The sequence below is a fragment of the Epinephelus lanceolatus genome, chromosome 5 (assembly GCF_041903045.1).
Source record: "Epinephelus lanceolatus isolate andai-2023 chromosome 5, ASM4190304v1, whole genome shotgun sequence".
Taxonomy (NCBI): Eukaryota; Metazoa; Chordata; class Actinopteri; order Perciformes; family Serranidae; genus Epinephelus; species Epinephelus lanceolatus.
In genome coordinates this window covers 34,802,482-34,828,924 of record NC_135738.1, presented here as the reverse complement: position 1 = coordinate 34,828,924, position 26,443 = coordinate 34,802,482, and the positions used below count along the sequence as shown (strand labels likewise).

The 26,443-nt window shown below is 40.4% G+C and overlaps 6 protein-coding genes and 1 pseudogene across 6 annotated transcripts; 4 read left to right on the top strand and 3 right to left on the bottom strand.

Moving 5' to 3' along the window:
* Positions 1 to 1,405: 1,405 nt before the first annotated feature.
* On the top strand, positions 1,406 to 2,043 carry LOC117261617 (histone H1 pseudogene; annotated as a pseudogene).
* Positions 2,044 to 3,880: 1,837 nt separating this feature from the next.
* Positions 3,881 to 4,197, bottom strand: LOC117261620 (histone H4). The gene has a single exon (XM_033634007.2). It carries the CDS (start codon positions 4,190 to 4,192, stop codon positions 3,881 to 3,883), a length of 312 nt encoding a protein of 103 aa, XP_033489898.1. The 5' UTR covers positions 4,193 to 4,197.
* Positions 4,198 to 11,766: 7,569 nt separating this feature from the next.
* Positions 11,767 to 12,324, bottom strand: LOC144463606 (histone H2B 1/2). Its single transcript, XM_078168372.1, has one exon. The coding sequence runs from the start codon at positions 12,314 to 12,316 to the stop codon at positions 11,942 to 11,944; it is 375 nt and encodes a 124-aa protein (XP_078024498.1). The 5' UTR covers positions 12,317 to 12,324; the 3' UTR covers positions 11,767 to 11,941.
* Positions 12,325 to 13,700: 1,376 nt separating this feature from the next.
* On the bottom strand, positions 13,701 to 14,239 carry LOC144463477 (histone H2A-like). The gene has a single exon (XM_078168117.1). The coding sequence runs from the start codon at positions 14,116 to 14,118 to the stop codon at positions 13,732 to 13,734; it is 387 nt and encodes a 128-aa protein (XP_078024243.1). The 5' UTR covers positions 14,119 to 14,239; the 3' UTR covers positions 13,701 to 13,731.
* Positions 14,240 to 14,271: 32 nt separating this feature from the next.
* LOC144463476 (histone H3) lies at positions 14,272 to 15,221 on the top strand. Its single transcript, XM_078168116.1, has one exon. It carries the CDS (start codon positions 14,490 to 14,492, stop codon positions 14,898 to 14,900), a length of 411 nt encoding a protein of 136 aa, XP_078024242.1. The 5' UTR covers positions 14,272 to 14,489; the 3' UTR covers positions 14,901 to 15,221.
* Positions 15,222 to 22,713: 7,492 nt separating this feature from the next.
* On the top strand, positions 22,714 to 23,162 carry LOC144463605 (histone H4). The gene has a single exon (XM_078168371.1). The coding sequence runs from the start codon at positions 22,732 to 22,734 to the stop codon at positions 23,041 to 23,043; it is 312 nt and encodes a 103-aa protein (XP_078024497.1). The 5' UTR covers positions 22,714 to 22,731; the 3' UTR covers positions 23,044 to 23,162.
* A 1,257-nt stretch (positions 23,163 to 24,419) lies between these two features.
* On the top strand, positions 24,420 to 24,846 carry LOC117261619 (histone H2B 1/2). Its single transcript, XM_033634006.2, has one exon. It carries the CDS (start codon positions 24,433 to 24,435, stop codon positions 24,805 to 24,807), a length of 375 nt encoding a protein of 124 aa, XP_033489897.2. The 5' UTR covers positions 24,420 to 24,432; the 3' UTR covers positions 24,808 to 24,846.
* The last annotated feature ends 1,597 nt before the right edge of the window (positions 24,847 to 26,443 follow it).

The window sequence follows — 26,443 nt, the reverse complement described above, 5'->3', positions numbered from 1 at the left end:
CTCCAATAAAATGTGTCACGGCCCTGCTGGGGCCTTTAACCATTCTCTTCTGTTTTGAAGTGGAAATGCTGCTGCTGCCCATATTTGGACGTCCCGGCTCAGCTGATTAGGAGCACCTGGGTCCAGTGTTCCAACCCCCAGCGCAGTTTACTCTGCCAAATCCCTGCCAGAACCTGCCCTGCACGTTTAGTTTCTTTGTCTTTTGGTTTTGCATCCAACATGATACTCACAAACCCTCAACCACACTTACACAACTGATAATACCGACAAACACACCTCATCTATTTGGTCCTCTGTTCTAAATCGTTTCATTTGAAGAAAATAAATAAATTGTTTTATTTATTGGCACTTTGGCGTTCCGTTGTTCCTTTTGTCATGACTTTTGAGCCAGGTCGTGACAAACCTGAGAAGCTTTGAAATGTTTTTTTATATTTATTATATAAAAAAAAGTAAAATAATATCAATAAACATCCTGATAAAAACAAAAACTTAATTAACCCTCAAAGGGCAATCAGTTTTTACAGTTCAGAGCCATTCACATGACATGAATTCATAAAAACATACATAAGTACCAGAAGAAGAAAAAAAAAGCTACAGTCCTCATACAGTAAAAATAAATTAATGTGATATTATCAACCACTTAACAATAACACATTGACAGACCAAAAGACAGCAGTGGTGAATGGCTCCTCTTCAGTGCAGAATGGAGATATTCACAAGATCCTTCATACCTACATCCATTAGGCTTTGTGCTGCCAGACAAATGATTCCTCCTTTGAGGATTAATAAAGTAATTATCATCTTCTCAACTCATTCTCATGTAAGCTTTTGTAATTTACTACTTTGGCATAATGGCCTGCCATTTTACTCATTAGTTGTAGCTTATCCTTAAAATATAAACAGTCTGAATATAGCAATAATAACAATATTCGACAATCAGCTCACTTTCCCTCTCACGTAAGATGAATGGACAATACATTTTGCTGAATAATAATAATAATAATAATAATATTTGTACACTTTTGAATATACATTTATTATAGGGCAAATAATGTGTAAGTAAAAACATTGACGTTTGTGCAGTTGGACCGTGGTCAAACTGTATTAGAACCTATTTGGGCTCATATCCCTTTAAGAAGCGTGTATAGTGGGCGTGGCGTGTATCCGTGATGTAACTACACGACACGCCCACTCTATGACTTAAGACTACACGCCACGCCCCCTACCATTTACGCCCCTCTCTTGCACACTGCAGACGGATACAGTTGCACAGAGGAGCCACGGGCTGGGTTGAGTCTCCACGGTCCTCATGCTGTGTTTATATTCAGCCTCCTTCACCGTTCTTTCAACAGTCCAGTCAGACAGTCCCGTGTGTAACTGAGTAAGAGTAACATTACTACAGAATATGGCAGAAGAAGCTCCAGCTCCAGCCGCCGCGCCGGCCAAAGCCGCCAAGAAGAAGGTTACCAAACCGAGGAAGGCCGGTCCCAGCGTCCGTGAGCTCATTTTGAGAACTGTAGCTGCATCAAAGGAGCGGAGCGGCGTGTCTGCGGCCGCCCTCAAGAAGGCTCTGGCTGCCGGAGGCTACGATGTGGACAAGAACAAGTCCCGTGTCAACACTGCCATCAAGGCTCTGGTGGCTAAGGGCTCTCTGGTCCAGACCAAAGGGACCGGGGCCTCCGGCTCCTTCAAGATGAGCAAGAAGGCTTCCGAACCGAAGAAGGTCAAGAAGCCGGCCAAGAAAGCCGCTCCTAAAACCAAGAAGCCTGCAGCGGCCAAAAAGCCCAAGACAGCGGCAGCTAAGAAGCCAGCAGCCGCTAAGAAGTCTCCCAAGAAGTCCAAGAAACCTGCAGCGATCAAAAAAGTAGCCAAGAGCCCCAAGAAGGCTGCAAAGAGCCCGAAAAAGGCCACCAAGAGCCCCAAGAAGGTGGCCAAAAAGGCCCCTGCAGCCAAGAAAGCCCCCGCAAAGAAGGCAGCCAAGCCCAAAGTCAAGAAAGCAGCAGCCAAGAAGAAGTGAGCTGTCATCAGTCTCATCAACAAACTACTCACAAAAAGGCTCTTTTAAGAGCCACCCACACCAGCCTTAAAGAGCAGTCTTCTGTTAATACTAGGACCCTAACTTCTCCAGCTATAATGGGGGTAAATTAATCATTAATTAATAGGTTGTTGTTGTTTTTTTTTTAAGTTAAACCTTACAATAAATAAACATCACAGGAAAGACATTTTTATTCACATCAAGAGATGAAATTAAAGTATAATCCACTGTATCACTCGTGCTTTGTTCGTGCTATAGTGGGCAAAATAAAATAGAGACACAACGCTGATCTAGTAATTCTGAAATCATTGCGTATTGGAAAATGAATAGTCATCAGTATACTAAGACAAAAGTGAGCTCAGTTTATGGGAAAGAGTGATGATCCAGTCTAAGAAGAAATAATGATAATAAACTGGGTCTTTTCACAGCTGCTATCATGAAACACATTGACTATAATTGTATTTACAGTCGTAGAATGTAACCTAAGTAGGGTTAGGTGCTACTTTAAGCTACTTTAAGTAGGCTATGAGTATTTTCATATTATAGGCTATTTCTGCATCTCTTTACTCCATTACATTTATCTGACAGCTTTAGTTACTTTGAAGATTTAAATGACTTATACAACATATCAACAAATAAATGATGAGGTATTATCAAACTGCCCATATGATATAATTAAAATGTCCATCTTGTCCAACTAAACAAACGATCAAGAAGGCCAGCTCTGCCCTGGGATGCTCTCTGGACTCTGTGCAGGTGGTGGGAGACAGATAACAGCTCGGCTGTCATCCTCCTGAGGACTAACACTCCCATCCTCTGCATGAGGAGATAAAAACTCTGGAGAGTTCCTTCAGTGATAGACTGATTCACTCAAAGTGTGTGAAAGAACGCTATCGCAGGTCCTTCCTGCCTGCTGCTGTCAGACTACTAACCAACACTGCTGATAATCAGCTGCACCATGGACACTTTATAAACATCATTATAAGCATTACTGTCCCCATGTTGTTGTTTTTTGCACATACAATCACTTTGCACTAGATATGCTCTCTTTAATCCATTGCTCATTATTATTATTATTATTAATTGCAGTTTCTTATGTATTCATATTTTTGTACTTTTTTTTGCATGCCTTGTTTTTAAGTTTTGATATTTTTATCTGACTCTTTCTCCTTGGCCACTGTAACACTAGAATTTCTCAATTGTGGGATCAATAAAGGTGTATCTTATCTTATCGTTACCTACAGCAGATAAAATGATTAACATTAATGCACCGGTAATTGCAGGCTAATAATTTTATAAATAATTTTCTGAATTGGTAATTCTGCATCATGAGAGGGGTAACTTTTACTTTTTGTACTGTAAGTAGTGATGCCAATAAGTGAGGAAAAACTATGAATGTAGGACTTTGACTTGCAACAAAATATTTTCACTCTGATATTAAGTTTCAATTAAAAAAGGAAAAGATCTGAGTAGTTTACTTCTTCCACCTCTGTAGTTTATTGTAACATTAAATTGGTTTGCTTTAAGACAGACAATCCACGCAAAGAGGTGTGTGAAAGCCCGTTTGTGACAGTGAATATTTCTATACCCGACAGCCAGTCAGGGCCTGCTCTCAAATAATATGTAGGCTATCAATAGTTTTTAAATAGGCCTAAGCATTAGTAATGTCACTACTGCGTTGCATAGAGGGTACTATGGAGACTTTCCCTTTAATCAACATGGACTCAGGGGAAACCACGTCAAATGGGAACATACAACGGTATTAAATCAACAGAAACAAGCTCTTGAGATGTTGTGGGTGGCTCTTAAAAGAGCCGTTGTGTTACAGTGAGGTCAGAGAGTGATTTAACCTCCGAAGCCGTACAGAGTGCGACCCTGCCTCTTCAGAGCATACACCACATCCATGGCGGTCACAGTCTTCCTCTTGGCGTGCTCGGTGTAGGTGACGGCATCACGGATGACATTCTCCAGGAACACCTTCAGCACACCGCGGGTCTCCTCGTAGATCAGACCGGAGATACGCTTCACTCCACCACGGCGAGCCAGACGGCGGATGGCGGGTTTGGTGATTCCCTGGATGTTATCACGGAGAACTTTGCGGTGACGCTTAGCGCCTCCTTTACCGAGTCCTTTTCCTCCCTTGCCGCGACCACTCATTTTTTTTTCAGAGTCTAGGTTTGTCCGATGTAAAACTGGAGATTAGAGGCTGTGAACGTGGATATTTAAATCCTTGCTGCGGACGTAGTTGAGCTCTGCTGGGTGGAGACATTTGTTCTAACAATAGAAACTAGGACACTGATGAACCCTTCACCTTCACAGTAGAGGCGGGAAATTACTATTCTACTGTGAATCACTCTCTCTCTCTAAGAACATGTACAAAACATCAGGTAGTTAATAACAGCACATGTAAAAATATAAAACCAAAAAAGTGTTCCATAATTATATATAAAACATATGAATAACAGTATTTCAAGACAATTGCGTAAAATTAACACAAAAGAGACAAAAAGAAGATGCAAGGATGTTTTTAGGAACCAAAGAATAACTGAGTGACTTGAGAAGAGTCTTGAATTTTATGACGAAAGCTAAAAATTCACTAAAATTCATTGACTTAAATAACGTGTTCTTTTAAGTAAAAAGCTTAACATTTAGAAAAACAATATCAATGAGATTCAAGTGCGCTTTTCTCTGGATTATCACAATAGCAAAAAATGTTTTTATTTTCTATATTATTTTTTACAAAAGGAGCAGGAGGCATTATGGTCTGTAAATTTGGCAATAAGATAATTGGCAGGGTAGTTTTTGTGTAAAATTCTGAAGTGTACGTCTTAAGCCTTATTTAAGATGCATTACTCATAAGGTGACAGCCGAGGTCCTCTTCAGTTTATGTTCTTAATTTTAGACCTTCAGAAAAATTTGTCTCTTGGTGCAGTTTCATCACTTTCTTTGATCAGTGAATATTCTTATTGTTACACATTTTATCTGTTATCTTAATTCTATCCAACGTCAGTAAAGGCTGTGTTATGTTACTCTCATCATATCTTAGATGGTTTTTCATAAGTGAACACATTTAGAAAAGCAAGAGTCAAAGAAATGAATTATCTGAAAGGAACTGGAAAAACTGTGTATAGACAAACTATTCATTGTTCATGCCAAATTCATCAAAAAAATAATTTATCTTTTTGGAACCATGTATGAAAGGATAAATATTTGTTTCTGATAAGTTTATCACAGTTGTTCCAGAGAGAAGTTTTATTTATTATCCATCTGCCTGATGTAAGAATTGTGTCAAAAATAAAACAGACGAAAACCAATACTGACGATGCTCCTTAGTTGGTAAACAGCATTTTTGTTTGGTATCAGATCTCCATCAGAGTCATGGCAGGATATGTAACTGTACATTTAATCTGAGGCTTTATATCCTCTCATAGCAATCCAGAAATTGCAGGCAGGCAGGCAGGCAGGCAGGCCCTGTGAGGACTGTCTTCATTCACGCAGAGAAAAAGTGATAACTAACCTCAGGGAAGATGTCCGGAGACTTGCGGAGGAGCTGCGGAGGAAGGACGTCTTGCTGTCAAGTTACATCGACACAGCTGCTGCACAAAACAAGAAGATCGCCGTCCTGGATCCCGTCATTAACACCTCCACGGCTGACACTTTTCTTTGGGATCTGTTGCAAACTCGGCCATCCTCCTGCTCGACCCCCAATCCAGAGGGTAACTGGACGGAGGTGATAGTTAGGGGAGGTGGGAAGGTGCGGATCACGGATATTCCACCGCCACTGCTCCACCTGTCGAACGGCTACACAGCGCTGACTGAGGCACCGGATCACCCAGGTGAGGATGGCAGGGCCTCCAGTGGTTCCTCCACTGGAGCGTCCCCCAACTCCATGCACCAACCGGCAGCTTCTCCTCCTGCCGGAGGCAGCGGTGGCGGAGTGGGAGCCCCAGACGGTGTACCTTCGAACAATTCCTCTGCCACCGCCGCTGCTGCTACCACTGATGCCGCTGCTGTCCCTGCACCTACAACCACCGGGCCATGCTCTGCACCTTGAGAAGTTGGAGAGTCATCCTGTGGGGGTCCTGGCAGTTCCCGTGTTGACGGCCCCTCCCGTTATCCATCTCAACATCTCGACCGGGGGGCTACCTGGTCCGAGGTTGTTGTCCGCGAGCGGAGGAGGACCTCGAACGGGGCTGCCTCTGTCCCTCGCCCGGCAGGGGGGCCTCAGCGACCCCCTCTCCACTCCTCAGCCCGGTGCAAGCGGCTCCTGCAGGATGCGGTGCGGTGGCACACCAGGGGCTCTCCTCACCTGGCGGGAAACCACGCTCCCGGTTCACCCACCTCCCCCCCTGGACGCTTGATGGATCCTCCACCTACAACCCTCATCATCAGGGACTCCATCGTGAGGAACATGCGGATGAGGGGGTGATCACACTGTCGTTCCCCGGCGCCACCGTTGCTGACATAATGGAAAGAATCCCAGGCATCCTGAAGTCTCATCCGCAGGCCGACAGACTGATCATACATGCAGCTACCAACGACATCCCCAAGCAGCAGTCTGAACTTTTAAAGCAGGATTTTACCCACCTTTTTAATCTGGTCAAACAGTCACAGCTGAGTGTTTTTATCTCCAGCCCCACCCCCACTTGTGGCAGAGGAATAGGCCGTTTTTCCAGACTGCTCAGCGTGAACACCTGGCTCTCTTCTGCCTGCAGCTCCCACAATGTTGGCTTCATAGACAACTTTGATGTCTTCTGGGAGAGGAGGCATCTTTTTGGGGCTGATGGGCTTCACCTCAACAAATCTGGTTGCTGTCTACTGTCCGCTAACCTGGCATACGGCGCTCAGCATGCCTCACCGATGTAAACCCACACCTGCTGACCAGTTCGTCAGTGATTGATGTCCCCCAGGTCCTAGCTCCTATGTTTTTAATTCCATTTTTAACAACAATACATGCATCACCGGACTTGGACCTTATATTCACGCAAACACTTCATCAATTCCTGTCATCATTACAAACCGAGAGCAAACTAAATATCACCGCACATATATAGATAAACGCATCAACACAGCAAACTTTAATAACCTCAAACCTCTCCAAAAATACCAACCACCGATCTCTACAGTCCAGAAGTCACCAGCCACTATCAGTATGGCACTTTTAAACATTCGCTCTCTGGCAAACAAGTCTTTTATTATCAATGAGCTGATTTTAGATAACAAAATTGATTGTTTCTTTTTAACTGAAACGTGGCTGAGCGCTGACGCACCAGCTGTTCTCGCTGAGGCCTCCCCACCAAATTTTAATTTTGCATTTTCTTTAAGGAGCAGTAGGAAGGGTGGTGGTACTGCATCAATCACCACTAATTCACTCACTACTAAACATATTTTATTTGATCAGTACACCACCTTTGAATACCATGCAATTGTTTTTAGCAGCCCCCCAATCCTATGTGTCACAAATTAACTATTAACTATCAAATATTCCATGAACAACTTAAAATTTACAATAATGCACTCAGACGTGCAAGAAACACCTACTTTGCCAACATAATCAATAATCATAGAAATAATCCCAGAGTCCTCTTCTCAACCATCGACTTTTTAATTTTAATCAACCCTGATTTTAACAAGTTACAAAGCACTTCAGCAGATTCCCTTTGTGAAGACTTTGCAGACCACTTCAGAGGTAAAATTGATGGCATCAGATCTGATATTTTATCCCATCAAAATACAGTTCTTAACACATCTGACTGCTTGTTTTTACCTGAGGAAACACTGGACAGTTTTGTCCTGGTTGATGCTGAGACGCTTGGTAGAGTTTTCTCCCAAGTGAAACCAACAACTTGTCTTTTAGACCCAATTCCTTCATCACTTTTTAAAACATTTTATGGATTTTTTGGAGATAAGCTTTTAAATATTGTGAATTGTTCTCTTCAAATGGGTACTTTTCCCGCTGCCTTTAAAACGGCAGTGGTGAGACCCCTTTTGAAGAAGAACAATTTAGATCCTAATGTTCTTAACAACTACAGACCAGTATCCAACTTACCATTTTTAAGTAAAATTTTAGAAAAACTTGTTTTTATTCAGCTTAATGATTTTTTAGATAATAATAACATCCTTGAAAAATACCAATCTGGATTTAGGAAGAATCACAGTACAGAGACAGCCCTGCTGAAGACTGTCAATGATCACAGGTGTAACTTGGACTCATGCAAGTTATCAGTTCTGGTGCTACTGGATCTAAGTGCTGCCTTCGACACAGTAGACCACCCTATTCTTTTTAACAGACTCCAACAGCTGGTCGACCTCTCTGGTACTGTTCTTAAGTGGTTCACTTCCTATCTCACAGATAGAAAATTCTTGGTAAGTATGGATACATGCTCTTCAGAGATCCATGAAATTAAATGTGGTGTACCCCAAGGCTCAATTTTGGGTCCCGTACTTTTTAATTTGTACATGCTGCCTCTTGGTTGTGTCATCAGGAGACATGGTATTAACTTCCAGTTATGCTGATGATACACAACTGTACATCTCCATGTCTCCTGATGACACAGGGCCAATTGATGCCCTTTTTAACTGCATTTTAGACATCAAATCCTGGATGGCAGAAAACTTTTTACAGCTCAACCAGGACAAAACTGAAGTTTTAATCATCGGTCCTGAGGCTCAGAGAGAGAACCTTTTATCTAAATTGCAGGCATTGTCCTTAAATCCATCTATTCAAGTGAAAAACCTGGGCGTTATTTTTGACTCTGAGCTTGCTTTTATTCCACACATTAAGCATGTAACAAAAACAGGTTTTTATCATCTAAAAAACATAGCCAGAGTCCACCCTTTTCTCTCCCGAGCTAACACGGAGACGCTAATGCATGCTTTTATCTCCAGTCGTATTGATTACTGTAATGCCCTGCTTGCTGGTCTTCCCAAAAAGAGTATCTCAGGCCTACAACTTTTACAAAACTCTGCTGCACGCGTGCTGACGAAGACCAGAAGGCAGGCCCACATTACACCAGTTTTAAAATCACTGCATTGCTTTAAGGTTCTTTTAATGGTTTTTAAATGTCTTAATGGTCTTGGGCCTTCTTATCTTACAGAATTGCTTGTATCCTATGAACCCTCGTGGACCCTGAGGTCCTCCGGCACTGGCCTCTTAATTATTCCTAAAGTCAGAACACGTGCTCAAGGTGAGGCATCTTTCCAGTATTATGGCCCCCGTCTGTGGAATGGCCTGCCGGAGGACCTGAGGGCTGCAGAGAATGGTGATATTTTTAAGAGCAGACTCAAGACCTACCTATTTAATCAGGCTTTTAACTAATATTTTTCTTAGTTTACTGATGTTTTATTGTCATTAACACTTTTAGTTAGGTTTTAACATCACTCTTAGTCTTTTACTGATGTTTTAATATCATTTTTAGTCTTTTACTGAGGTTTTAATATGATTCTTAGTCTTTTATTGATGTTTTATGTTATTCTTAGTTTTACTGTAGTCTTAATTGTTATTTCTTCCATCTATTGTTTACCGTTTAATATTATATTTTAATCTTATTTTTAGTTTTTAACTCCAGTGTTTCCTCAGTGGGGGGCCTCTGCACTAGGGGCTGTGATTGGCCCTGGCTGCTCTGACGCTGCCTCGTGGCAGGGTTGGGGGGGTCTGCACTCTGCCTTCATGGTAGTGGTGTGGGCCCCTTCATCTGCCTATGTTGAAGTTGACTATGTGTCAGTATCCTGAGGGGTATTCCAGAAAGCGGGTTTAGTGAAAACTCTGAGTATGTCAACCCTGAAATGAGGGAAACTCTGGGTTTTCAGTTCCAGAAAGAGAGGTAAATCAAACTCTGGATCAATCACCATGGCAACTGAGTCTGTGAACCTAACCTGCTCGCTGGCAGGTTTTCTTCAATAAACCCTGAGTTTTTCTCTGTCTTCTTCCTCTTACACGCTGTTTCATTTCCTCATTCATTCAGTCCGTGTCAAAGCTTGCATCGAAGCGCGTTAATTAGCGGAGATTTACTGTCTGTCACAGTCTAAATCCTGCTGGATATTAGTTTGTTACTCAGGACTGTCTTAAGTTACTGAATTTATGCACATTAGTCATTTCTTTGGACATTGGTTTTTGTCTTTACATTCAAATATTACACAGCGAGAATTCACCCTCAGCTCAGAATCAAACCTCTGTCCTTTTTATATTTATTATTTTTTATTACACTGCACAAGGATCAGACTGTCAGTCTGCTAGAGCAGCTCCCAAATGTTTATTGCACATAATGTGTAGGTCTAATTATTTAAATTTTAAAAATCGGTATGAAGCTTTAGACAAGTAGTATCAATGACTAATGATCTCTATCATTGATGTCATTTGCCGCACTGATGGAACATAATTCCTATAGCCTAATATTGGGGATTATGTGTTAATATTTCTGAGTGAGCATTGGTGCAGCATTTCAGTGTCTTTAAATTTACTACATTTGTAGCTGAAATAAAGTCACTGAATGCTGTTGAGTCAAGATACAAATAGATGTCCAGCATTTAAAAATCTACTGTATTTTAACCTCAACGTCTTTTCAAGTGCAAACCACCAAACATATTATTACTGGGTCAGACTGTGAGTTTACAGTCATGTCTTTATGTCTCTGAGCTATAGTCTAGCCTATATGTTTTAAATCTTCCTATTTTTCAGTTGCTGCCTCCTGTGTTTTTCCCCATTAGATTAAATCTGAACAAATATATTATTGTATATAATTAATATAATGTAGCCACAGTCAGATTCCACCACTTTATCTTCCTTAAGAATTATGTAAGTCTGATAAATGATGAATAAACGGACAACACTGAACAAAACTTTTTTATTAACTTTATGGTTAACTTATTTACACTTTCCTCGCTCTGACTCAGGCTCTTATTTTAAAGATAAACATGCACCATCTGCTACACATGCATTAATCTTTCTACATCCACTGGATTAAAATGGAGGCGCTGTCTTTTATTTACCTGTTGCCATGGTGAATTGTGGAGTCAGAGCTCCATTGATGATGGCTTTTTATTGTCGGTTTAACCCAGAGTGAACATACTCAGAGTTGACTGAACTAACTCAGATCAGCTGTTCTGGAACCGGTAACTCAGAGTTTCCCATCTCAGAGTAAGTCAACTCAGAGTTCAGGGATAGACTCAGAGTTTGTTGAACCTCCTACCTGGAATACCCCTCTGGTGGCCACAGGCTGTGATCAGCTCCCGGTGCAGATGGCTCCCTGCGATAGTGTTTCCTCACCTGGTTGCTCTGCGCTCTGCCACATGTTTTTATGTTTTTTATGTCTACATCATGACTGTGTATGTGGGTGTGTGCGTTGGTGTGGGTGGGTGTATGTGGGGGTGTGGGCGGGAGGGACATCTTTGTAACCTTGTAAAGCACTTTGTGCTACATTTATGTATGAAAAGTGCTTTATAAATAAAGATTGATTGATTGATATTCTAATGTTCACATGATCAAACACTACAATGGTTACATTTTGCTTGTTTGTTGGATCTGTCTAAAGAAAAAATGGATTATTAAGCTTTATTTTTATTGTACAGGCAGGGACAACACAACACAGTTCTGTCTTTGGTTTTGTTGATGTGCGAAACAATGTGTCAGTAGAGAAAATGAGTATCAGGTCTGTACGCCAGATGCATGGAAATGGATATATGTGCTGCTTACTGTAATACTTCTGATTCTTCACTAAGTATGTGTGTCACTCAAGTTGACATTAAAAAAAAATCATATTTGGCATATATTCACATGCATATAATTGGCCTGATGTAAGTGAAGTTGATCATAAATGTATCACCACTACTCCAAAAGGATTGATCTTCAGATAAAGTGGGTGGCTCTTAAAAGAGCCGTTGGTTTGATATTAGAGGCAGCGAGACTGTTTACTTGGAGCTGGTGTACTTGGTGACGGCCTTGGTGCCCTCAGACACGGCGTGCTTGGCCAGCTCACCGGGCAACAGCAGACGGACGGCGGTCTGGATCTCCCTGGAAGTGATGGTGGAGCGCTTGTTGTAGTGAGCCAGACGGGAGGCCTCACCGGCGATGCGCTCAAAGATGTCGCTCACAAACGAGTTCATGATGCCCATAGCCTTGGACGAGATGCCGGTGTCGGGGTGGACCTGCTTCAGCACCTTGTACACGTAGATGGCGTAGCTCTCCTTCCTGGTCCTCCTCCTCTTCTTGCCGCTTTTGCTGACACTCTTAGACACGGCTTTCTTTGAGCCCTTCTTGGGCGCTTTCACGGTGGTTTCAGGCATCCTGCTCAGCTGGGATGGTTCAAAATGTGGATAACGCACTTAATGACAGAACGGTTTATTTGTATTGTCCTGATGCAAATATAACTGTGCTGTTGCTCGCACAGGATTGGTTTTCTTCTGAGTGAGACTGAGCATGCGCCAAACGAATAAGAGACCCTCTCATCAGATGTATTTACTGTAGGAACAGAAGTGTGAGGTGATGTATTGACTGACGACAACAAGTGAAGATAAACAACAAAACTTAACAAGCTGATAGGTTAGATATATGCTGCAATATGAAAGCTGATGGTATTGACCAGTTGAGGAAGAAGTGCTCAGATTTTTAATTCAAATAAAGTAGCAATACCAAAATATTGAAATACCAATTTAGATGTCCTGCATAAAGTTTCATTTAATCAAAGTACTCAATTGAACGTTTTTAAATGTTTGGCATTTGGGTCTCTGTTTCTGGTCTTCTGACTCTTTTGCCTCATGTATTTACAGTCACTGTGAATGAATGTACTTGTTCAAACCCTTCAGTGGGAGAGAGGATTACTATTTGTTAGGTGCTGGTTTTACTCAATGGTGTTAATTTGTTATTATCAGACGTTTCATTACTACAATGGTTCTATGCTAATTGGTGCCGTTTGACATTCACCAGTAGTTTTTAGCTTATAGTTATATCAACATATCCACTGGTGTAATGATCGTTTATGTTCGGTCACATACCGTTAAGAATTAACAATTTAGACTCTGTTAACATTGGCTCCATGATTTCCGTTTTAATGAGTTTAATGCAAACATCACAAAAGTCCTTATAGTTAGGATGCCCATATTTTGATTTCCAAAAAAGAGGACACTCGCCCCGGCCACGATAGCCTACTTAAATGATACTCGCAGTTTACTCAAAGATGCCTTATAATTTTAATATATTTAAAGTTTATATGTATGGATAGAAAATTCAGTAGCCTAATATTACAAAATAATATCTCACAAAGACAGAAATTTAGATGCACTTTAGCTGCACTTGTGCTTCGGCATCTTGGAAGCTCGGAATAATGCTGCGCCGCGGGTGTCTGCTGCTTCCTCGTTGTGTTGGAGATCCGCCGATAAGGCAGCCTCTCGGGGATTACACACACGCACAGAAAACCGGATATTATCAATTTATAAACACCCCCCGGACAGGATGTAAAAAATGGACATGTCCGGGCAAAAGAGGACGTTTGGTTAGCCTACTTATTTTCCTCGTCCCCCATTATGTCTATTAAAAAGGTTAACTGGAATATAAATTGCAACAACTCCTTAAACACAAGCTACACCTGTGCGTCTTCATTAACATGGTTATACATACAGAAACAGCTCTTTGAGGGGAGTGTGTGGCTCTTAAAAGAGCCGTTTTGGGGGGCTGGCTTCCCGCAGTCAAAGAGTGTCCAGGTTTACTTGGACTTGGCGGCCTTCTCGGTCTTCTTGGGCAGCAGAACAGCCTGGATGTTGGGCAGCACGCCGCCCTGAGCGATGGTCACTCCGCCCAACAGCTTGTTGAGCTCCTCGTCATTGCGGACAGCCAGCTGCAGGTGACGGGGGATGATACGGGTCTTCTTGTTGTCGCGGGCAGCGTTTCCAGCCAACTCCAGGATCTCAGCGGTCAGGTACTCCAGCACAGCCGCCAGGTAGACGGGGGCGCCGGCACCGACACGCTCCGCATAGTTTCCTTTGCGCAGCAGCCTGTGGACACGGCCGACTGGGAACTGGAGCCCAGCACGGGAGGAGCGGGTCTTTGCCTTGGCTCTGGCTTTGCCACCGGTTTTTCCGCGGCCACTCATTTTTCAGATGCTCTCTAACGTCGGGACAAAGAGAAGTGTTCTCTCAGCAGCTGAAACCCTCCTCTATATATCCACAGAGCGCGGGACGGTTCCTGCCAGACCAACCAGAAAAGAGGCTTCATCAGAGCAGCAGAGGGCGGCCCAGCCTGAATTTTGGCGGACCTTTTGAAAGGATTTCCAGCCAATAAGCAGCGGAGTCTCGGGCGGTGGGTCGCTCCTTCAGGCGGTGCTGAGCTCCGTAGGAGTCCCTCACCAATCAGGAGCCGGAGGTCTGAAGCAGCGTCACCATCTCACAGCCGCTCTCAGAGTTTAAGAGCAGCGCATCACCTCGTTTCACTGCATCATTCTCCTTCACAGAGAAAAGAGAAGTCATGGCAAGAACCAAGCAGACCGCTCGTAAATCCACCGGAGGCAAAGCCCCGAGGAAGCAGCTGGCCACCAAGGCTGCCCGTAAGAGCGCTCCGGCCACCGGCGGCGTGAAGAAGCCTCACCGTTACAGGCCCGGTACCGTGGCTCTCAGAGAGATCCGTCGCTACCAGAAATCCACGGAGCTGCTCATCCGCAAGCTGCCCTTCCAGCGCCTGGTCCGAGAAATCGCTCAGGACTTCAAGACCGACCTGCGCTTCCAGAGCTCCGCTGTCATGGCTCTGCAGGAGGCCAGTGAGGCTTACCTGGTGGGCCTGTTTGAGGACACCAACCTGTGCGCCATCCACGCCAAGAGAGTCACCATCATGCCCAAAGACATCCAGCTGGCCCGTCGCATCCGCGGAGAGAGAGCTTAAACTCTGCTGCTGCTCCACAAAGCACAACGGCTCTTTTAAGAGCCACCTCACTCCTCACTCAAGAGCTCACGCCTCTACTCACAACACACGTTTAATATCAATCACAGCAGATCAATGATAAAGTGGATTTTCCTCTACATTCTAAATGATTATATTTTGCAAGTCTCCGAGATATCAGTTAATGTAATCCAACGTGTTCACTTTATTTTATATTTTATTTTATTTATTTTTTTCTGTCCCAATAATCAATTGAGACCAGGAGGGAAACACTACTGGTTTTCTTAGTCATCATCCTCTTAAAATAAATTTAAATACGACACCAGCTAAGTAGAGTAAATTCAATGTATATTGACCCCACTTCTCACTGATATCAGCACTTACATACATTAGATTTAGTATCTGACAATAACTCTTGACACAGTAAACTCTTTCTTTTTCTTTTTTAATTTTGGAAATATCCAGATTGTCAAAACGTGATGTCACACTTCAGTATCTTGGATAGGTTTAATGTACTTGAATAATTTGTGTATTTATTATTGTTGTAACTACATGCTTGAATGTAGGCTACTTATTGTATGTCTCTTTGTATAAAGTGACAATGCAGTGAATGTAATATAAGGTCAAATGTGTTTGAGAAAATACATGTGCAGAAGGCACTGACATGACTCACCTTTATAAAATAGAATATGGGATTATGTAGATAAAGTTGAAATATCGTCATTACATTATAGAAGACAGAACATTTACTGGATCAGGAGAAGGGAAATATTTATATAGTTCACGATAATTGTGGATATTCCAAATGTTTCTTCTCCTGTCAGCTATGATTGTATTTGATTATATACTGTTAGTGAACGTATTTAAAGAGTGTGGTGAAATCAGTTATGTGTTATTTCTTTCGTTTTTGTGATTTGTGTAAATTAACAGATTCATCTTTGAATCACAGACAGACATTGAGGTCTGTTTTTTGGGGGGTATCATGAGCTTTTTCAGCTTTCCAGGTTTATTATGTATTTGGTGAGCCATAATAAGTGTCCACCCTGGTAGACAGTCATTCTGTGAATGTTTCTTTTTTTTCTTTTTTTTTTAAGATACCAGCTCATTATTTTAAGATACTAAAACAAATTAATAAAAAAAAAAAATTCTCCTAACTTCTTAAAAAACAACTTTAACTGTTTCATGGTGTTAACATGACACACAGTAATCTCCATGTATTTACAAAAGCATGCAGCTTTGCAATGTTTTTCACATGGACTAATTAAGTCTTTAATGGTTTTCATAATTATAAACATTTTGATTATAATAACTATGTATCATGGCAGTGATATTTTTATTTTTATTTTGTTTGTTTTTTGCTCCTTGCCTTTTCTTCAACAGAAGATGAAAACTTTTACTTTTTTGTTTGTTTTTCGTTTTAGTCTCCCATTTGTTTTTTGTTTGTTTGTTGTTGTTTTTTCATGTAATTTTCATCTTATAATTTTGCTTTAGAATTCAATTTAAATGACTTTAAGTGTGAACATTTCTTCTTTGTTTTAAAGCTCTCACAGACCCATTGCTCCACCCACACAGTGGAAACTTGGAGGTTCGGGACAGACTAGTCTCTATATACAGGCTCTACATTCCGTGAATGTAGAGTCTTGAGGCAAACCCCGGAGATCTTGCCTCAAGACTATTCGAGAGAAGGCTGAGACACGGGGTCAAACATGGGGGTATTGCACATGCGCAGTAAAATCTGGTCTGCACTTCCTCAAAGGCTCAGTAGATGGCGTGAGACCGCGGAATAAAGGGGATGTGCATGCATATCATTTTCACAGCTTATTATTGGACTGTCACTGGTGGCCTGCGTTGTGGGTGAGAATGACAGAGATGCAATTCTGACAACTTCAGGCAGCCGCCATCCAAAAGTCCAAGCAGACCGCACCAAGCGCACTCCTTGATCGCCTGAGCGGATCCTGCGCTTTTTATCTAGCGCCCCTGCTGTCACCCTCCAGCATCGCAGCTCAAGTTAAACTGCGCATGTGCAATCCCCCCACATTTGACCCCGTGTCTCAGCCTTCTCTTAAATAGCCTTGTCCTTCCTCTGGAAGAAGAGCGGATGAGCCCTGGTTTCTGGTTGTAAGCTGTTTGTAGTCCACGTGATATTGACCAATCACATTTGAGCCAGCTGCAGTTGTTGCCAGGTTAAACGCTCCGTGCGGAGGCAGAACATAATTGGCATCACTGCAAACTCTGAATCCATCGCAATGGACGCATATTTACTTATATATATAAACAGAAGTCGGAAACGGAAATTCGCCTCCTCCACACAAATCAAACCGGAATGCCAAAAAATCGGGGGTCTGCCCCCAGAGGCTGTATCGCCATCTGCCGGAAGTCAGACGCGGAATACAGCCAATGGGTTCCGAGAATGGGGACAGACAAGATGAAACAACATCCTGCTTATCAGATTTAACCATGTTGTGACTTTCTGAGCTCCAGGAATTTTTACTTAACACAAATATGGAGCTACACCAATACACATTATACAATATGCACACACAACTGGGTAGTAATGGGAGGCTTCTATTGGCTCACAGATTTTAGATATAAAGATATTATCGAAATATTTCCTCATTACACCTTAGAAAGACTTATAAAATGAATGGGGATACTTTTGAAAGTAACATTTCAAATTTTGTTTTCCAATGATTTAAAAGGGGAGTATTTTTTTTTTTTTTTAAGTATTTCCTAATTCATTTTTGTTACTTTACTGACTTAAATTATAATGAGTTGTCATTAAATATTGGCAATGTATGACACTAATAACCATAAATACCCTGTATGTGTACGTTTCATATAATATATAAGCAAGCAGACGTTGTTATCCGGACAGAGCCAGCCCAAGGCATAAGCTAACTAAGCACCTTCTTAGGGCCCCAGGACCACTAGGGGACCCCCAAGAGCACTTAACTTAAAAGAAAGAAAGAAAAAAGTTGTATTTTTTTTTCCATGTGTGAGTGATGATGATGAATATATTATCAAATGTACGTTGTTGTAAAAAAAAAAGATAATATTATGTTAACAGAGTGTAGTTTCTTACTGCCTCTCTGCTCTAAATGTCAGAGCTCCACTAGTAACGTGTGCATCCAGCCGTGCAGTGTGCACTGCGCATCCAAGGAGCTAGGAGCAGGTGGAAGGTCTAATGATGTCGCAACAAAGGACATACCCTTCAGGGGCAGAATAAAGAAAGAGGAAGAAAGAGGAAGAGGAGAAAAAACGACAAGATAAAGGTATGTTTGCATGTCTTGGTAATGTAGCGTTTGGTGTCAAGGAGATTTTGAAAAGTTTCCTCAAATTAGAAAAGTCCTTAATTATTACTGATATTTTGTTCCAACTGCCTTAGCCTATAATAGCAAATAAGCTAGCTAACGTTAGTTCAAAACTAGAGAAATTTCTCTTTTAACTGGTAGGTTAGATAGCATACTATTCAAACTAGCGTTTTTGTGATTGTGTAATATCCTACTTTGAATAAGTTGATTCTTGGTGTATATATTCTGGGTCACTTTTTGGCATCAAAACAATGTTTAAATGTTTAATAACAGCTAATATTAATTACAGACACAGTGATGTTTGCTAGCAAAATGTTTTTGCATTAATGAATTAACTTTGTTAACTTAGAGTTTGAGATGTGTTGTTTGCTGCAGAGCATAGTAATTTATGTGAGTAAATAAACATATTCCTTTAACATCAACTCCCTGTTATGCTCATAAGTTATATGACACTTCTCCAGAAGCACTATTAAAGTATTTTGGAGGAGGCACTGATTCAGCCCAAGTGCAGTCCACCTCCTCAGGCTCAGCCAAGGCTAATGAATCAGGTGAGGGAAAAACTATCACCATAATTTCTAGTCAAATTATCACATTAAGATATACTAATATAAGATATAATCATATGACAAGGGACATGTTTTTCATCTTAGGTCCATCTCCATTCTCTGCTCCATCCACTGTGCCCACTGTCCCCTCTGTGTCTGCTACAACCTCAGCTCTACCTGGTAATTTAACAACAAAACAGCCTTTGTAATTGTTCAGTGTACTGCAGAACATTCTGAGATGAATAATTTTTAATATAAGATATAATCATATGAAAAGGGACATGTTTTTAGACAAATGCATATTATTTCAAAACTTCTCAAGAAATTTTCAGTTGTTCCACTGGCAGATTTTTTTCTCATTACAAGCTATAACTGTACTATTTTACTTGGAAAATACGCAGCATAATTTTCAAGTGTAATATGACATCTTACATGATAGCTTTTGTTGTTGTTTTTCATCTTAGGTCCATCTCCATCCTCTGCTCCATCCACTGTGCCCACTGTCCCCTCTGTGTTGCAGTTTATTTAAAACAAAAAAATAATAAAGCAGATTGTGTTTACAGTAAATGACTGGTTTATTTTGTTACTTTTAGTTGGCCTCAATGACATTTGGTATCCCACTTAGTACTATATACCTTTGAATAGTAACTGTAAATCAATCCCAGGCTGCTCTTGTAACTGAATTTACTACAATTTCAGATTAAAAACCATAGATAGGTAAAACATGCCAGGCTGCTCTTTGAGGTTTTATGTATTGATTCTCTGTGTGGCCAGTAGGGGGCGTTGCTGACTTTGCCAAATATTAATTGAAAGATTTTTCAGCAAGTTTGCAAATCTGTTGTCTCCTTCCATGGCCTTAATCACTGTGGATTACAATCTAACTACAACAAAAAGTCCACACATCTAGTTTTACAAGTGTATCCGTAATGACAGAGTAGAACATAAAATAACTTACAGTAGGTGTGTGAATGATCAATAATCAGTATTATTGGCAGTAATAGAGGGCCCCAAAATCAAATTTTGCTTAGGGCCCAATGGAGGCTTGGGCCGGCCCTGTATCTGGAGGTGTAGAGGATGGTGGATGGCAGTGCCTGGCTGCCATTGCTTGCCTATAGCAGTAAAGTTAATCTATTTCAAAGTGCAAAAAAATCGCCAAAATGCAATAACGTGTTGGGTTTTTTTTTTCCACTATACTGTAACATATTCAAGCTATCAAATGTGAGAAGATATGTTTATTCAATTTATTCTAGTTTTTGTTTTAGAGTCAAAACAGTTTAGGTGGATGGATGATGTGAGGATTTAAAATCATGCACAGATCAGAGAGAGAAACTTTTGAACAGCTTTTAACTAATGATTTCCTCTGTGTGTAATTTGAAAAAGAGTGGCATTAATTACATTATTTATATCAGGGTATATATCATTTATTATCTAAAAAATTTAGTAATTTTATATTTTCACCCGACGCCAACTATTTTTTTTTTAACTTTTTAAATAAAATTATTTTCTTTCTTCTTTCTCCCCTCACCCACCCACTGTATTGTTCCTCAGCTTCGGAAGCTGACCAATCCTGTGTGAGTGACAGCACAGTCTTATTCACATCAGGGTTCTGCATTGATCACGTTCATTTGTTCTGGAAAAAACATACAGTCCTGATCATGCCTGAAACCACCGTCAAAGCGCCCAAGAAGGGCTCAAAGAAAGCCGTGTCTAAGAGCGTCAGCAAGAGCGGCAAAAAGAGGAGGGTTAGCAACCTGTGAGCTCTGGTGAATTCCATGCCCAAAAGGGTTAAGGCAGTGCTAGATAATAATGGTTGGCACACAAAATATTGACACTTTAGGCACAATTTGGACATGTTCACTGTGGGGTGTACTCACTTATGTTGCCAGCTGTTTACATGTTGATGGCTGTGTTTTGAGTAATTTTCAGAGGAAGGTAAATCTATACTACTATACAAGCTGTACACTGACTACTTTAAGTTATGTCAAAGTGCCATTTCTATAGTGTTGTCCCATGAAAAGATATAATGAAATATTTGCAAAAATGGGATGGGTGTTCTCACTTACGTGAGATACTGTATATGTATATACTATTCCATAAATATAGGATTTGAGTGTGTGAAATTTATAGTTATTTTGTACAGATAATTTATTTTATTTTTTTTACTTTGTGTATTAAAAATATGATTGCATTATCTACGAATACAGATTAGGGGGTAGAATTATAAAAGTTTTTGCTTCATTCCACTCCTTTTCGAGGATGTTGACTTATGTTTGATGTAACTTTTCTTTTTAATTGTTTGTCGTTTGTTTTGTTCTTTTTATTATTATTTTCTATTAATAATAGTATTATTTTCTTGTTCACTTACTTTTTTTATCTGTTTTCAGTGCTGTATGGTTTACATGTTTGAAATAAATAAATAAATGAGAATTAAAAGACAAATCTTGATCAAATGTTACTCTGAGATTTCTTACAGTAGTGCTAGAGGCCAGAGCAATGCCATCTAGAGAAACTATGTCATCAGATAAAGAGTCTCTGAGTTGTTTGGGGCCAAGAACAATAACTTCAGTTTTGTCTGAATTTAACATCAGGAAATTGGTGCTCATCCAAGTTTTTATGTCTTTAAGGCAGTTATGAAGTTTATTTAATTGATTACTTTCTTCTGGCTTCATAGATAAATACAATTGTGTATCAGCCACATAACAATGGAAATTTACAGAGTGATTCCTAATGATGTTACCTAAAGGAAGCATATATAGAGTAAATAGGATTGGTCCAACACAGAACCTTGTGGAACTCCAAAACAAACTTTAGTACGTAAGGATGATTCATCATGAACGTGAACAAACTGAAAACGATCAGATAAATAAGATTTAAACCAGCTTAGTGCTGAACCTTTTAGGCCAATTAAGTGTTCCAGTCTCTGTAGCAGAATTTGATGGTCAGTTGTGTCAAACACCGCACTAAGATCTAATAAAACAAGTACAGAGACGAGTCCTTTGTCTGAAGCAATCAAAAGGTCATTTGTAATTTTAACTAGTGCTGTCTCAGTGCTATGATGCACTCTAAATCCTGACTGAAATTCCTCAAATAAAGTATTATCATGGAGAAAATCACACAGCTGGTCTGTGACTACTTTCTCAAGGATCTTTGAAAGAAAGGGAAGATTAGATACTGGTCTATAGTTGGTTAACACCTCTGGATCCAGGGTGGGCTTTTTTTAGGAGAGGTTTAATTACAGCTACCTTAAAAGATGGGATGGGGTCTAAGAGACACGCTAATGATTTAGATGAAGAAGTCACTGCAGTCAATTCTTGAAGAGATATCGGGGAGAAGCAATCTTAATATATATTAGGTCTTACAGCTGTGTTTGAGGACAGATAGGTACTATCTGAGGACAGGAGGTCATGAATTTTGCCTCTACAGCCATTTTGTCTCTACAGCAAGGTTTCAGTGAGTCTGTGTAAATCAATAGGATTATCTGATATTAATTTGTTGACTAACACTTCTTTAGATGTTAGAGACCTGATATTTAACAGTCCACATTTAATTTAAGACACCAACCATGGTTAGAAAAGGGCAGAGGCCCTGAGCTATACAGCCAAGCTCATGACCTATTATTCACTATTGGTGTTAGTCATTGAAAAGAACAAACTCTGTACTCATGTCATACATTTTTGGTTTTATATTTTTATATGTGCTGTTATTAACTACCTGATGTTTTGTATATGTTGTTTCTCTCATTTTTTTAACATGACATTTAGACATTTAAAAAAACAAAACAAAAAGGGATTCACAGTAGAATAGTAATTTCCCGCCTCTACTGTGAAGGTGAAGGGTTCATCAGTGTCCTAGTTTCTATTGTTAGAACAAATGTCTCCGCCCAGCGGAGTTCAACTACGTCCGCAGAGAGGATTTAAATATCCACGTTCACAGCCGCTGACATCCAGTTTTGCTTCGTAACAAACCTGATCTGATAAAATGAGTGGTCGCGGCAAGGGAGGAAAAGGACTCGGTAAAGGAGGCGCTAAGCGTCACCGCAAAGTTCTCCGTGATAACATCCAGGGAATCACCAAACCCGCTATCCGCCGTCTGGCTCGCCGTGGTGGAGTGAAGCGTATCTCCGGTCTGATCTACGAGGAGACCCGCGGTGTGCTGAAGGTGTTCCTGGAGAATGTCATCCGTGATGCCGTCACCTACACCGAGCACGCCAAGAGGAAGACTGTGACCGCCATGGATGTGGTGTATGCTCTCAAGAGGCAGGGCCGCACTCTGTACGGCTTCGGAGGTTAAATCACTGACTGTTAATTATTGGAAACCAAAGGCCCTTTTAAGGGCCACCCTCATACTCATCTAGAGAGCAGAATCTCTCTTGTAATTAAATATTTTCACCCTTATAAATGAATTACCATGTAATGTCATTCCATTTCAGCTACTAACCAAACCAACTAAAGATTGAGGAGATCTTCTGTGTAACTTTATACCAGACGTGTTGTTCAGACCCATAAGTAATGAAGGTTGTCATCAGAATAAGGTTTATTGCCACATTTGTTTATTTTACTTAGAAGAAATTTGTCTTGGTGTTTGGTGCTTATAATAAGAGGAAATCTGAAAAAAATAGGCCTAGAAAAAGATAGTTTTTATTTTTTTATAGTAGCCTATGACAGCAGACTTCCAAATGAACAAATTGAGAGGTTTATTGGTAGCTTGTTGCAGGGTTTGTTTGTTTTTTAAATACAACTTAATATCCCAATCTGAGATCCTGCCTGTCCAAAATCTAAAGTTAGTTTTAGAGGAGAAGATTTGTGTAACAGAGGGGAGCCTCCTGACAGAAACACAATTTGGCAGTGAGATGAAGGAGGAAATATCATGCACACTGATTCAGATGGACTGAAATAACAACAGGTCGACCTGACAGACACTGTGTTCTGTCAAAGGTTCCTCCCTGAAGGTTTGTCCAAGGTCAAAGAGGTGAGATTCCAGATCGCTCCAAAAATGAATATTTCACATTGAAGAAAAAACAAAGCAGAGAAATGCTTTCTATATTAATACTTATCAGACTATGCAACTGTACAGTTAATCTGAGTCATATCCTGAAGTCAATTGTATTATTTTGTAGATGATTTTTTTGGCTGATGCAACTAAGTTATAGTAGACTAAATATATGCTAAATTTAACAAAGTCCTGTATCTATTATACATGATAACCACCAACAGTTTCTGATATATAAATGTAAACTACATTTAGTTATTAACTATAGAGTTATTAACCAAGTCTAAGACTGAGCCTTTGTGGCAAAATTATAAAGAAACAGTGAGATGTTAACAGTTGGTTAATCAAAGTGTAATCAGGAGGAAAACAGATTGTGTGTTGTGTGATTTGGGAGAGGTGGATAATGAGGGCTGAACTCTCCATTAGATGATTCAACAAAACCCTGAAATATTCTGATGTTCACATGATGAAAAACTAGAATGGGTGTTTAATTTTTATGTGTTTATTTTTCTCCATAACACGATTTTCTTCTTTCACCCCTCACTCACCCACTGTATTGTTCCTCAGCCTCAGAAGCTGACCAATCCTGTGCGAGCGACAGCACAGTCTTATTTGCATCAGGTGGATACAAATTGACCATTCTGGAGCGTTGCACGTCATACGTTTCAGAAGTGACGTACCGTCCTGATCATGCCTGAAACCACCGTGAAAGCGCCCAAGAAGGGCTCAAAGAAAGCCGTGTCTAAGAGCGTCAGTAAGAGCGGCAAGAAGAGGAGGAGGACCAGGAAGGAGAGCTACGCCATCTACGTGTACAAGGTGCTGAAGCAGGTCCACCCCGACACCGGCATCTCGTCCAAGGCTATGGGCATCATGAACTCGTTTGTGAGCGACATCTTTGAGCGCATCGCCGGTGAGGCCTCCCGTCTGGCTCACTACAACAAGCGCTCCACCATCACTTCCAGGGAGATCCAGACCGCCGTCCGCCTGCTGCTGCCCGGTGAGCTGGCCAAGCACGCTGTGTCTGAGGGCACCAAGGCCGTCACCAAGTACACCAGCTCCAAGTAAACAGTTTTGCTGTTTGTAATCATAAATCAACGGCTCTTTTAAGAGCCACCCACTTTATCTGAAGGCTTTCCTTAAACTAATACTATGTATTACTGACAAGGTGTTTGCGACTGAAACAATACTCAAACACCACAGAAGATTGAGCTGTAAAATAAGCAGCATGTGTTATCTATCTCCATTATGCCGTTGGTGGTTGTCAGGTATGAGAGATGCAGACAAATTTGTTAAATTTATTATATATTTAGTCTACTGTAACTTTAAGTTGATAGAAGATTTAATAAGTGATGGAAACTGATACAGCAGCCAAAAAGATCATCTACAAAGTAATACACTTGACTTCAACACTCACATTAACTGTACAGTTGCATATTCTGATAAGTATTAATATAGAAGGTAGGAGGTATTTCTCTTTTTTGTTTTTTTTAATGTAAAATATCCAAAAGATTTTGGAGCGATGTGGAATCTCACCTCTTTGAAAACTCTAATTCAGTTTACTCCTTTAACCTCAGGGATATTATTTGTTATTATGATGATCCAGATAAAAGTATTCTTCAATATCTAATTAATATTGTTACTCGAAATGCTAAACTTTTTATTCATAAGCAGAGGTGATCAAAGTAACCCCCTGAATTTTTACCTTTTCTCACAGAATTCAAGGCTCCATTTACATCACCCAGTTTGTTAGGAAAGAAACAATACCAAGCTTTTGGAAAATTTTGCAATTTTTCCTCCAAATCCTCTGAGTGGATTTTTTTTCTAGAGCTTGTATCTAACCAAAGGTCCTTATAAGGGCCACCGACTTACTCATCTAGAGAGCTGACCTTATAATCAAATAGTGTCACCCTTATAATTTGTTACAATGTAACTGACACTGTTACAATGTTGTTCTATCTCAACTACAAAGCCCTTTGATGCAAGATATGTCACCTAAACAAGTATAAAGGAAATGCTATCAAAAAGATACATGATTACTTCTGAAAAGACTGGTGCATGCAATAAGTGGAAATAACAACGAAGTTCTGCAAAAGTCAAGATCAAATATTAAATAGAAAAATCACAATCAAAATAGGCCAAGAAAAATACAAAAAATAACACTTGGTGCATGGAGAGGTTTAATGGTAGGTTGTTGAATTTTATTTTTTTATTTTATTTTTATTTATTTTTTTGTCTTTAAAAACAACTTAATATCCCAATCTGAGATCCTGCCTGTCCAAAATCTCAAGTTAGTTTTAGAGGAGAAGATTTGTGTAACAGAGAGGAGCCTCCTGACAGAAACACGGTTTGGCAGTGAGATGAAGGAGGAAATATCATGCACACTGATTCAGGTAGACTGAAATAACAACAGGTCGACCTGACAGACACTGTGTTCTGTCAAAGGTTCCTCCCTGAAGGTTTGTCTTTACTGCTGCACTGTGAAAATTAGTCAGTTTGCAGTACATCACACATGATGCACTTGAACACATGGTTAAAATCTGAGCTCATCTTATTTAACTCTAAAATATTCATATAGTATTCAACTCAACAGGTGTACTTTTAAATCCACTACAGTTAAGAATAGAATAAAGCTGGTAAACCATTTTGGATGTTGCCTCATTAATGAACAAATTCTGTCCCTGTAAACAAAAAAGACAACCAG